At 43.5% G+C, this 12,871-nt stretch overlaps 1 protein-coding gene across 2 annotated transcripts in view; it reads right to left on the bottom strand.

Annotated features, from left to right (window-relative positions):
* ARHGAP44 (Rho GTPase activating protein 44) overlaps nt 1-12,871 on the bottom strand; it is a 158,129-nt gene that overhangs the window by 6,531 nt on the left and 138,727 nt on the right. Inside the window, exons 17-20 of one of the 2 annotated variants that reach the window (XM_044296188.1) lie at nt 9,386-9,601; nt 5,210-5,641; nt 3,554-3,687; nt 3,053-3,400 (exon numbers count right to left, since the gene is read on the bottom strand). In XM_044296188.1, the coding sequence (XP_044152123.1) occupies nt 3,053-3,400; nt 3,554-3,687; nt 5,210-5,641; nt 9,386-9,601 (1,130 nt within the window). The remainder of the gene's footprint in view (nt 1-3,052; nt 3,401-3,553; nt 3,688-5,209; nt 5,642-9,385; nt 9,602-12,871) is intronic. The other variant, XM_044296189.1, reaches the window with a different exon arrangement.

Raw genomic sequence — 12,871 nt, 5'->3', positions numbered from 1 at the left:
TTCTTATAGGAAACTATTTCCATAACTAGTTGGGCTCAAAATACAGACCATGTGCCTACCGCATTTTGCGGAACGGAAAATCCTTCTCCATGATAGAAATGCCTGTTCTTGTCCGGAAATAGGGGGAAGAATAGGACGTTCTATCTTTTTTGCGGCCCCATGGAAATGAATGGGTCCGCATCCTATCCATAAAATTTCGGAACGGTTGCGGACAGAAATAGACGGTCGTGTGAATGGGACCCTAAGTCTGTTGAAATGACATAAAACTGTCGGAGTGAGGGTGTTTTTCTAATTCTGTACAGCCCTTTACCAAGCACCTGTCATCAGGATCAACCCTACTGAATTAGACATACCGTCTGGTAGCGTTGATTCTGCCAGCTAAAATAATACTCTTCTTGTGAAATGCGATGGTGGCATTCCCAAGGAAAAAGGCGTTTTATTCTTTAAGCAGGGGGTGGCTTCAGTTCACCAGGGGGCGTGGCCAGCACCGAAAAGCCGAGGGGCACCGCACCGCCCCTTGGTGCACCGAAGACCTCAACTACAGAAAGAATAAAAAAAAATTTTTTCTCAGGAATGCCGCAACCAATTTGCAAGGCAGACAGGATCAACTCTAGCAGGCAGTATGTCTGGCTTAATATCGTTGATCCGGCTTACAGGTGCTCTTTAAATCCATGTCCTCTACATTCAGTACTGTTAATACCACGGACACCACAAAATAACTAAAATTTATAATACAACCAACACAACTCCAAAAAGACCCAGACACCTGTCTCACCGACACTTCTAACTAGACAAAGCCTTCAATAAGCAACGGGACGACCAAAAACATCTGGAAACAAGGGGTAGAACATTACAGATCATCCTAATAGGATCTTGCATTGGTGGACTTTATATTTTTTTTTGACAAGCGTTAAGAGAGACTGAGCCATGCAGTTTTTGGCTTGCAGACTCATGCGAAGGCTGCTGCCAGTGGGAGAGTTAGTGCCGAGGTTGTACATATAGCCGTCAGGGGTCCGTTACTTCCCACCAACCTGCGTTCCCCTAAGTAAGTTATATGGATATCAAATTTAAACACACAGGATCGTCTTTGGCAAGTTCTTTAAAAAAATGAACATGACACAGTGTAAAGCGGTGCCACGTATGACCGTGATGTCAGCACATTGCATGTTCATTCTCAAAAAGTCTGAAGGGGGGAAAAAAATTGTGGTTTTAGGACTCTCTTTGTGACAGCTATGTGTAGAAGCGTTGACCGAAGGTGGGAAATAGGCAACAGTGCAGCAGTGATGGGCAACCAAATCCAGATGAAGGGCTAGCTAGGATTTTCATGGCTGAAGAATGCCCTCTAACACAAGCACTACAGACCTATTAAACACGTGAGGTCCTGAGAGAGTGACTTTACCAAGATACCATACCTTCTATAAAGCTTGGGACTAGTTGCCAATTATTTTATGTTTTCAGGATACTTGTTCTGTTTGGTAACCCTAATGAAGGGTAGTTGTTGAGATTTACAGTATAACAAGTTTTCTTTACTGATCTTGAGTCATTTCCTATAGTCAAGTCACATCTAGAGGTGCCTTTAGAATTCTGATGGTTGCCATTGGAGACAGACTACAGTTGATTTGCACTCTGTAGTCAGATGAATGCTTGAGCTGCTGACAGCCATTCCTCCCATACCCATATAGCACCAGCTTATCTCCTGTGCAAACAACAAAGCTTCAGGGTATTTTCAAATCCATCAAGTTTGACGCTTCCTTCCCCTGACACCTGATGTTGGGGAACAGACGGGACACACCAATACACAGGTTTGGCTGAGTTTCATCTAAAGCTGGCCATTCACATTAAAGTAATGTTGTCCAAACCTGACAATTTCGGCAAGACAAGCCAACCATGTAATGTGTATAGGGATGAACCGATTCTCCCCCAACAGGAGATGTCAGGGAAAAGAAGGGTCAGGCTGTTACAGCAGAACTCTCTAGATTCGGCATAGCTGGAAATTACCACAATGCTCGCCGGTACTGTTGACTATAATGGGATCCAGGTATGGCTAGTATCACACTAGCGTTACAGGACTCCGGCAGGCTGTTCTGGCAAAGAACAGCTAGCCGGAGCTCTCTAGATTCGGCATAACCGGATGTTACCACAGTGCCCTCCAGCAAAATTGTGGTATCATCTGGCTATGCTGGAATGCTGGATCCACAGAGCTCCAGTTGGCCGTTCTTAGCCGGAACAGTCTGCCAAAGACCTGTGATGCTAGTGTGAAACTAGTCATACCTGATCGATCCTGTTGTTCTTGGGTAGATAAGCCAGTAAGAGAGTAGTCTGGTATTGGCCTACTCCCTTCACCCTATACAGAACACATGCATGCTTGGCCAAAACATGGATACAGAGGGAACAGATGTTGCCCAAATATGCATTCAGGTGACTACTCGCTAAAGTGTATGGGCAACTTAGCTGCAAGAATTATCCAGGTGAATATAGCTTTGGATGTGACTGGAGTATAAGACATCATGTTACTCAAAGTTATATGGAAATTTAAACTGTGAAATGGTGTAATAAGTTGGAGCTTTCTTGTATATTTGAGGCAGATAAAAAAAAATGGAAATATGATAAACTGCGCATGTGCTTAGAGGACACAATGACAAATGGTTACATTTTGGTTGCTCAAGACTACTGGTAGCATATGGTCAAGGTGGGTGTGAAACGGTTGGAGCTCCAGCTTACCAGGAGATTCCCCCTCACACATATCCAACACAGCGCCACTCACGTCAAACGGCTGCGAGGAAACGGGAAGGGAGAACGAGGGGAGACAGAGGGAACACAACATAAAAAGAAAACAAAAAAAAACAAAAAACATAACGCTTAGTGCTATTTGTTGGTGGGAGATGGAAAGTGAGAAAAATGGGCAATTTTTATTTTTAGAAAATTATTTCAAAAAGTTGGCATTTTATTTTCTCCCTTAAATATAAAACAATGCTGTGATAAGATGTTTTTTTTCCCCTCTTAAATATCTACACATAATTGGGAGACACACATGCCAACGAGGACTACTTACCTGTAGACATGCTATCTCCAGGAGACAGGCCATCTAAGATACTGTTGTCTGAAGACTGAGGACTGGAAGCAGACTGACTCGTGGGAGGCTGTGGAGGGGGAAGTGAGGGTCTCTGTCTTGGTTTAGGAGTAGGACGGGATTTTGTTAAAGTGCTGGTCACTGGAGGCGGAGACGCCAGGCTCGGCGTCAAAGCGAGAGAAACTTGGTAGTTGAGTCCATAGGGTGATGGTGTGCTAGGAGGGGTTGGGGAAAGACTGACGGGAGAAGGTTGACCCGTTGACTGATCTGACACTGCCCCTGTCTGAGTGTACGTGATTTTGGGTGGAACAGGTGCTAGTTTCTTAGACACTATGGACAGAAAAAAAAGGATGTTATATAAGGTAAGGTCAACATCGTCCAACCACAATGGCATGAGTCTATTGGGTCTATGTAGTTCGGCGTGGAGAGGACCATCTTATGTCATCCTCTGCCGCTACCTACCAAGTTGCATCTCAAATGTACCTTTCCTAAGAGAATGAGGACTTTGCTCTGTTGATAGTTGGTTCAGCCCCATTCCACCTGTGGACACCATATGACCAGTGCTAGGACTTCCCTTTGGCCCAGATACAGGAGAAATCTCCTTCCCTTTCAATGTACTGCAAAATAAAATCGCAAACGTCGTAAAAGAGATACTCGGAATCAGACTAAATTATTTTTGGACAAAGTAGACACGATCAAGTGAAATCAGACATCTTAACTACTTACTCTACAGACAGACTTTCCATAAATTTAAGAAAGACTGATTCTAAAGATTACTCCTGTCTCACATGGTTTTCAATCAGAATGGACATTTCTGGAAGATCACTACGACCTCTGCTGACACACAATAAATTTAGAGAACGTACCTAGAAAGTTTTGTCTACAGCTCCATCAAACTCTTCCTTTTCCACTCAATCAATTATTAAGGGAGGGGGATTGGCAGTCTAAGTTCAATAAAGCATATGATGTTCTAATATAAAAAGTAATAAATTCCGATTCATGTCGGAAAGGTAAAATATTATTTTATATTCTAGACAGCAGCTTAAACCAGTGGTTTCCAACATGACCCTTAAAAAAGTAATTCTACTCCTGGGAACCCCCTACTACCATTCCCACCTCAAAGATACTTGGAATAGGGTGGGGTACTGCATTCTATAATCTGGCTGACCCTGTTAGACTGGGATATCTGTACTAACTCTGGGGCGACAGTGGGATGGATCTTTCTGTTGAATGGTTCTCTCAAAAAGAAGTTGAACACAAGCTGTCCTACTTCAAAGATCCTCATCGATCAGCTGAAATCTGCAGGAGGACCTGGTGAGAAGTGCTCGATTCTCCTGCATTGCACTAAATAAAACTAAATGGGATGTCTGAAAAAAGCACTGATGTGTTGGGTCCTCTTAGGAGACAGACACTCTTTGAAGCTGTAATCTTCTCTTAACCACGCAGATTTTTTCATCGTCGCTTTCCAAGGGCTATAACTTTTTTGTTTTTCCATCAATCTACCTGTATGAGGGCTTGTTTTTTGCAGGGCAAGTTATAGTTTTTAATGCACCATTTTGGGTGCATATAATCATTGATTAAAGCCAGCGATCTAGTCTAAGACCCTTTTGCTGCGTCTGTAAAAAGGCGTATTGGTGGTCACTAAGGGGGTAAACTGATGAAGGTGGGGGCCACCTCCGTCAACATATCCTTTTACAAGTAATTAGAACCTATTGGACCTCGAAAGCTTTACTGTAATGGAATCCATTCACAGAGTGAAGACTCCACGACTCTTGATCACAGATTCGTGTTTGCTCATTTTTGAGACTTTTATTTTTTTATTTTTATATGAGGCTGACATTCATTTTTATGGGACTGACTCATGCCGCTGAGTCATTTTGTCCCCTTAGCAAAGACATTCATTTCCTTCATACTTGGTGGATATTTTAAGCTCCACAAGGCCCTTGAGGGGATTTGCTGCAGCTTTAAAATGAAGCCACCGAAAAACTGCTGAATTCTTCTCGGCTGTTTGGATGATTACCTGGCAAAGCATACATCGTTTCTGTTTTATTTTTTACTAAGCAAGTCTTTCAATGCAACATCTTGTCCCATGGAGGCGCAGTTTTTACAATGACATACATCAAACCTGTATTCAATTACCTAGTCAGCTTGGTTCCCTTGTCTCGAGCGCAGGAACAGCTGAGCCATGGGGGCGAGGCTGACATAGCGGGAAGGTTAGGGGTGCCAGATGGGTCGGGTTTGGTTAGGACGAGTGGGGTTTTGATGTAGAGCGGTGAGACGTTAGGCTCAGAAGCGTGAGGATCAGAGAGGGAGCTTTGCTTAGTGAGGTGTAAAAAGCAAGGTTTGGGGTTCGAGTTTATGTCAAGCTTTGGAGGGGAAGGAGGCAAAGTTTGGCTGTAGCCAGACCACCGAAAGGTAGAGGTGGCATCAGGCTTGGCAGATGGTGGAGCTTTAGGAGGGTGAGGATGGAGGGTAGGGTGCTGTGAGCTTGGGTACGAGAGGGGTCGGTCTTCTTCAGGGGAAGGATAGTTGTAACAGGAATCCGACCACTGGGGCGAAATCTCATCTCCGCTGTACTCGAAGGAGGGGGGAAGAGCGATAAAAGGAACACAGGAACAACAAAACAAAAAAAATTGAAACAGAAGACAAGAGAAAAAATATTTGTACATGGAATAACCCAACAAGAGAGTAAAAAAAGTGGTCAGAAGTGCAAAACGCGTAGGATGGTAGGTGAGGAGGTTCTATCTGCAAGAAAAGCCATTCGCTCTGCAGGTAATGGAGAGGATGAGTGCGGATGAAGTCAAGGTCAGTGGCAGACAGGAGCACAGATGGTCAACGCTCACAAACAACGGTACGAATGGAAGAAAGTCACGAGACATGCAATTCAGTATCCAGACAACACACAAATACGGACACAGCACATATGCAGGGTTCTTTTTATGTTCAAAACTATTTTTCGCAAATTTTTTGAGCAATGATTGATATTGTAAGTAACAGGTTTTATGGGGTTAATCGATGGATTATTCTAATGAAAAAAATGTATTCTAGAAAAAAAATCCTTACTAAAAACAGCTCCAAACCACACAGTATAAATCTGCATATAATGCTTTGCAAATACTTTTATTTATACATGACCACCAGTCACTTCCAGAGCTGCATTCAGAATTCTGATGGTGTCCTATTGCTCTCGGGCTTCACAAGGTCACATTTTTTTACTTCTGTATCTGAACGGAGTAACATTCTGTAACACAGGACCGGGAGGTGCGTCAAAAAGAATTGTGAACGCAGCTCTGCTAGTAAATGGAGTAGAAGACAAGATGAAGCTCAAGGTTAGAAAAAGGTGAGTAAAGTATTGTAAAGTCAATCTGACGATGATCAGATAGAAATACTGACTACTGGTGTCTTGTGTTTAACAACTTGATCCAAGGGAATAGGCAGAGTGTTACTTTAATTTAGGAGGGTGTTAGCTAGCCCTCAAATCAAAGTAATGACGGATATTGGGATGCCAGACATTTGTATACTGGTGAACAATTCAGCTTACAACCTGCTCCTAGTTTCAGACTTTTCTCATGTGCACATGTCCCTCCCATTATTACATGACGATTGGTGTGTCTAGGATGCTGCTGTCTTTCTTAGGCCTCATGCACACGAACGTAAATAGTTTTTGTGTCTGTCCTGTTTTTTTGGGCGGATAGGATAGGGACCCATTCATTTCAATGGGTCTGTAAAAAAACACGGACAGCAGGCCGTGTTGTCAGTATGTCCATTCCGAAGCCCCACAAAAAAATAGAACATGTCCTATCCTTGTCCGTTTTGTGGACAAGGATAGCTATTGTTACAATGGATCCGCAAAAAAAATAAAAATTGATGTAACACTGGCGCCATCCGTATTTTTTGTGGATCCGCAATTTGCGGACTGCCAAACACATACGGTCATGTGAATGTAACCTTATGCAAAATGCCATGTGTGTGCTTTCCTCCCTATCTACAAATTGTGTGATCTGTCTTCCTTGGATGATTTCCCCCTCCCTACACTCCAACCTCCTTCCCCTCCCTGCTGATATCTCTAACACTGAAAGAAGGGAGGGGGAGAGCAGAGAGAGAGTGAGAGCTGTCACAAAGGACTCATCGATTTCTGTCAGATTCAGCAGCCTCAGCAGCTAGGCGATGGACTTACACACACTTTGCAGAAGCAAAATAGTAGGAAATGTGTAATAAATACTACAGGTATTTAGAAATTGCTCAAGTTTCGGGATCCCATGTGAGTGTAATAAGAGGAAATGGGGTATTGGGGGTGATCTGTTGTCACCCCTGGAGTGAGGGTAGAGTTTATGATCTGTAACATAGTTATACTACTGTATACAACCACCAAACAGCTTCCATAGCGCAAAAAGTGCTAAAAACAGAACCCTTGCTGATTCGGTGGAGTTAAATGATATATCAGATGATCCCTCTCAGGGTGGGGCTTTTTAATGGAAGTAATAACACTCACTATTGAATTATAAGATGTCCCTAATAGTGACAGGTTCTCTTCAAAGTGGATATCCTCAAACTCTATTTCTTAATGTAAACAGGTCTGAAATCTGTAGTAATTATTGTCTCATTAAATGACAATAATAGCCAGAGATTAGTTTTTTCTGATATAGAGTTCCAAATCCCCTGCGTAGTCATACGTATCCGACTGCCTGTCGTCACCACTAGAGGAAACTCACTGTATACACAATATGCACTAAGCTCCCTCTAGTGGTGACGACAGGCAGCTAGAAACTGGACATTATGTCAGAAAAACAAGACAGAAATATTAAGAAATAATTGATATAGAATTTGGAACCTAAAAAAGTCACATGAGGATAAAAAGGTGGAGCATCCCTCTAAGGAAGGGATATATGGCAGGTGTGATGATTACACTGTATTAACATGTCTCCCTTTACAGATGACATAATATCAGGTTAGTTTTGTTAGAAGGGGACGGGACAGGTATGAGGTGACATGTTAGAGGTAGGGGGCCGAGCTATGTCCAGTGTAAATAAATCAGTGATATAGATATTGATTATTAAAAAGAAGCCGAACAGCAGCGTTAGACCGTGGGTCAGCCATGAAGCAGATGAGTGAGGCGTAAAATTGGGGCCACACGTATGCCAAAGCTGAATGGTATTGCTTAAAGGGGTTTTCAGTTTTTTTTCATATTGATGACCTATCCTCAGGATAGGTCATTAATATCAGATTGGCGGGGGTCCGACACCCAGCATCACCACCGATCATGTGGTTGAAGAGAAGGCCGCGCACCGTGCGAGAGCAGCTTCCCTGTCGACGGCGAGCTGGTGTAACTACAAGCTGTCCCATTCATTTCCCGTTCCCATTCAAGTGTATACTACAGAGCCGTCCCATTGAAATGAATGGGACCGCTTGTAGTTACACCTGCGCTGTCAACGAAAAGGAAGGAAAACAAGCAAGGGAAGGCTGCGCCCGCACGGAGCGCGGCCTTCTTTTCAACCAGCTGATCGGCGGGAGTGTCAGGTGTCGGACCCCTGCCGATTTGATATTGATGATCTAGCCTGAGGATAGGTCATCCATATTAAAATCCCGGAAAACCCCTTTAATGTTTAGGCCGCTTTTAGGTCATAAATAAGGGAGAGACCTTCCCCTGAGGTCAACTTTAAAAAACTAATGGCCACTCTCGATTGGGGGGAGATTATTAAAGGCTGTGCGCCAGTTTTTAGGCACAAAAAAAAAACTTTTTGTGCAAAAAATGTCAAAACTAAACTTGTTTTCTTTAAAGCAGATGTCCCATAACTAATGTAAAAATGAGAATCAGACATCATATGGTACTTATGACAATCTCTTTTTAACAAAGCAAGAACCAGCTCTGTACCTCACATGGATCCAGAGATCCCCCCTCTTTCATTGCACCAGTTGCCACTACAGTGCCACCCTTGGCTGTGTCTGGTATTGCAAGTAAAGCATTTCCATATTTAAGTTTTATGTAATAGTAAGCCTGTAAAATGCTGTTCAGTGGTAGAGGTATAAATCTGTATCACAGATTTCTCTCACATCTACTTGATGCACAAAAGAGATTTTCTGGTGGAAGGACAATAATACAAAAGGGGAGAAATGGCTTTTCCCCCTCAAGTTACAGACATAGGGGAAAAATTGTTAAAATATTACTAAATCTTAACTCAAAATGCATAAAAAAGGGTCCTAAAAAATGAGAAAAAAAAATGAACCTAAAAGCGGTCTTGGGGGAGAAAGTTCGTTACTGAGGGCAGGTTGGCTCAAAGCAAAGCGTGTGGTGATGATCGTTGGTTGAGATCTTACCTTGTCCTCTCGGGACCTGGCTGGGAGCCGCTACTGGGAGGAGTGGGGGAGGGAGACTCTACAGACAGGTCGGGATTTGGTGATTGAGGTGTGGCTGCGGTATCGAGCGGAGGAGGAGCAGGGGGTTGAATGGCGGGCGGGGTGGAGGGGCCTTTGCGGACTAAGGAAGAGCTGCGGCGGGCAACCCAAGAGGTGTCCATCACCCTGACGCCCATGCTATGGGGGGAATACAAAGACATCTGCTTACCATCTCTACAAGGGAGGTTAAAGAAAGAAAGAGACTGAGCCAATATCACGGTACAACGGGCTCCCCAACAGGAGGGGAACAAAGGACAAACAGAAGCATAAAATAAGGTTACAGCAATAAAACATATACATCACAGTGAAGCACATTAACCACCTTCATAAAAAAAATAGCAATACATAGATCAGTATTCAAACAGAAACCCATCGTTCATAGCACACACTCTCGGAAGGTCGGAAGTATAAAATGGCACCTAAGGCCCCAAAGACCACCTTGAAAATGGGGGCTATATGTACTTGTTCGTACTCCTCAGCTACAGGGCATTCAAATTCGATGAGAGCAAGTGGTATACCCAATGGTTCCGCTGACAGAAATCCTACCTTCCACACATGTTTTTGTTTGACAGGACGGTGGAAATTGGCAAAAACATAAAACATACACAAAAAGACAATTCAATAATAGCAATAGACAACAGTGAGGTAAACGTCTACCTGTCCAAAGCACTGGGTCAATGACAGGGCTGTACTTGGTTGGACTGGATGACCAGCCTTACCAGAACGTATAGGTGGTTAGCCAAACTGTCCAAGGGTGAGCTTTTCAGACCCTGAGTCAACCGACCACAGGTACAGCACAGTCCACTGCCATCTCAATGTATTGGGTGGCATTAAAGGTATCATCAGCCCCAATATGACATAGCTAGGTCAAAACTAAAACAAATGGAGGTTGTCCTAAGGACCTCAATGTCTCCTTAGTCATATAGAAGGAACTTCCAATAATTATGTTCCCTCATCTTGCCATCAACAGAGTACAGGCTGCCATTCATGACAGTCCATGGTCCGTCAATGGACTCTAAATTGTTGCAATCTGACCAACGGATGGAGGGCCACCATGAATGGTCATTTCTCTATGGTCTTGGAAGAGCAAAGGTCATACACACAAGAGACACTGGTGGAGGTGCTACATGAAAGTCACAGTGAGATCTGGTACAATAGACATGCACATAGTGAAGGACTGAGGGAGCTGTGGGACAAGATTACACACTACGCATTTCAGGAGGACATCCCGGAGGTACATCTTACCTCTGAATTTTCCTAAGGCTGCATGGACAAAAACACAAATAATGTTAGAGCGGGGTCAGGGCTGAAAGGACAGGACAGGGCCGTCTTCAGGTGGAGGGTGCCCCTGATGAGGGAACTATAGGTCTAACTCCGAGTCTTTTATAATTTATTTAGCAACCCTGCAAATACTGTACCTACCTTACCTCCTACTGATCCAGTCATATCATGTCTTATACTCCAGTGACCTCCAGAGCTGCAATCAGAATTCTGATGTCAATTTAGATCCCATCATGCATTTCACTCTGCTGAACTCTATTATGGGATATATTGACTACTAAGCAGTGTCTGGTGCAAACGCTGTATTTTCTACACTGCAGACACTGAACCAGCAGGGAGTGATGTGAGATTTTATCAGGAAATTAGTGGAATTCAGCTCTAGCTGCGAGTGGAGTATAAGATACTTGGAGATGGCGTGGAAAGCAAAATATCTCCGCCGTTTCACAAGGTACAATGATGTGCACAACTAGAGCTACACATGTGTAAGAGCTTTATATTAACCTACAGTGTTCTTTGTGTAGGGGCTCGATGCCATACCGAATATACAGATGCAGCATTACCATGGTAACCAACCAAATTACTATGAAATTTCCTGAAAACGTGGGAAGGTTTAAGAGCTGAATACTCTAGCATCATTCAGAGGATAGAAAGTGGCAGGTCCATATGTTAAAGGGCATCTGTCAGCAGTTTTGTACCTATGACGCTGGCTGACCTGTTACATGTGCGCTTGGCAGCTGAAGACATCTGTGTTGGTCCTATGTTCATATGTGCCCGCATTGCTGAGAAAAATGATGTTTTACTATATGCAAATGAGCCTCTAGGAGCAATGGGGGCGTTACCATTACACCTAGAGGCTCAGCTCTCTCTGCAACTGCCGCAACCTCTGCACTTTGAGCCGGCCAGGCAGTGAAAACATCATCAAACTGATTATATATTTCTTCTTTATAGATGTACCAATTATTCCATCTCCTGGTGTATTACTTAATATGACTCATTACTTTATCCTATATGTCTAAATATTCGTCTCTCTATAGGTCACCAAATATTATCTATAGTGGCATTGTCGATTCTAATGTGCCTAGGTACCTATACTATATATACACTTATTCACACATGGCATTTATATTTTTTCCCCTATATCTGATATAATGTCTGTCCCTATAATCCACCACATTTGGCATGCTGGCGAGAGGATAATAGAACCTCCTCTGGGACATGACCCAGCATTCCCCGCCTCTCCAGATCTGACAGCGCAGCACACAGCAGGCTTGAGCATTTGACACGCAGGTGGAACGCACGTCGGCTCCACCCGTGTCACGTGACTCACGCCGCACGTGACCAGCGTGCCCGGCGTCCCTCGTTGTTTTAAGGGCGCGCTCTCTATGATATTGCCCAGCATCCAGAGCTACTTACTACAGGGAGCCAGCTACAGGTAAATACCGATGGTGCCTTAACCCCTTGCCGCCCGAACAATCCTCCCACTTTTTGAATATGTACTTAATAAGATCGCCTCTGTATTATGCCTACCTTACTGCTGCTCCTGCTAGCGCTGTCTAGTTCATTCGATTACCACTGGCCATACAGACAGGCATATATACACACATATATACTACCTATACATATATATTGGCCCAACTATGTTACGAGTCAGTAAGGTCTTGTGACCTACTATGAGAACAACAGACCGCATTCTTGTATATTACCATGCCATTATTACAACCTCTATACCATAGTTGGTTATACGATTTTGTTCACTCCCAGACTTTAAAGGGAACCTGTCATGTGGATATTTGATTATAATCTAACTAATTATATACAATCATTAACTACTAAAAAGTACATTAGATGTATTCACTTACTGGTGTGACAGATGGTTACCTCATAATATACACACAAAGATGCCGCATGCTAATGAGCTGATTTGAGTCCAGCGTGATGTCATCGAGTCCAGCGTTTATTTAATTCAGAGCTATAGCCACTCCCCTGCCCACCTGCTGATGATTCATATGGAAAAAAAACTGTCAATCAGCAGCAGGTGGGCGGGAAGAGCCAGGAGCTCATAAATATTCAGGACTCATCATTATCAGCTGGAGCTTTTCAATCCAAGATGTTGGCAGATTGACTGGG

Source organism: Bufo gargarizans, chromosome 6 (assembly GCF_014858855.1).
Source record: "Bufo gargarizans isolate SCDJY-AF-19 chromosome 6, ASM1485885v1, whole genome shotgun sequence".
NCBI classification, from domain to species: domain Eukaryota; kingdom Metazoa; phylum Chordata; class Amphibia; order Anura; family Bufonidae; genus Bufo; species Bufo gargarizans.
Note: the sequence above shows the minus strand (reverse complement) of the source record. Positions and strands in the feature narration are given on the sequence as shown.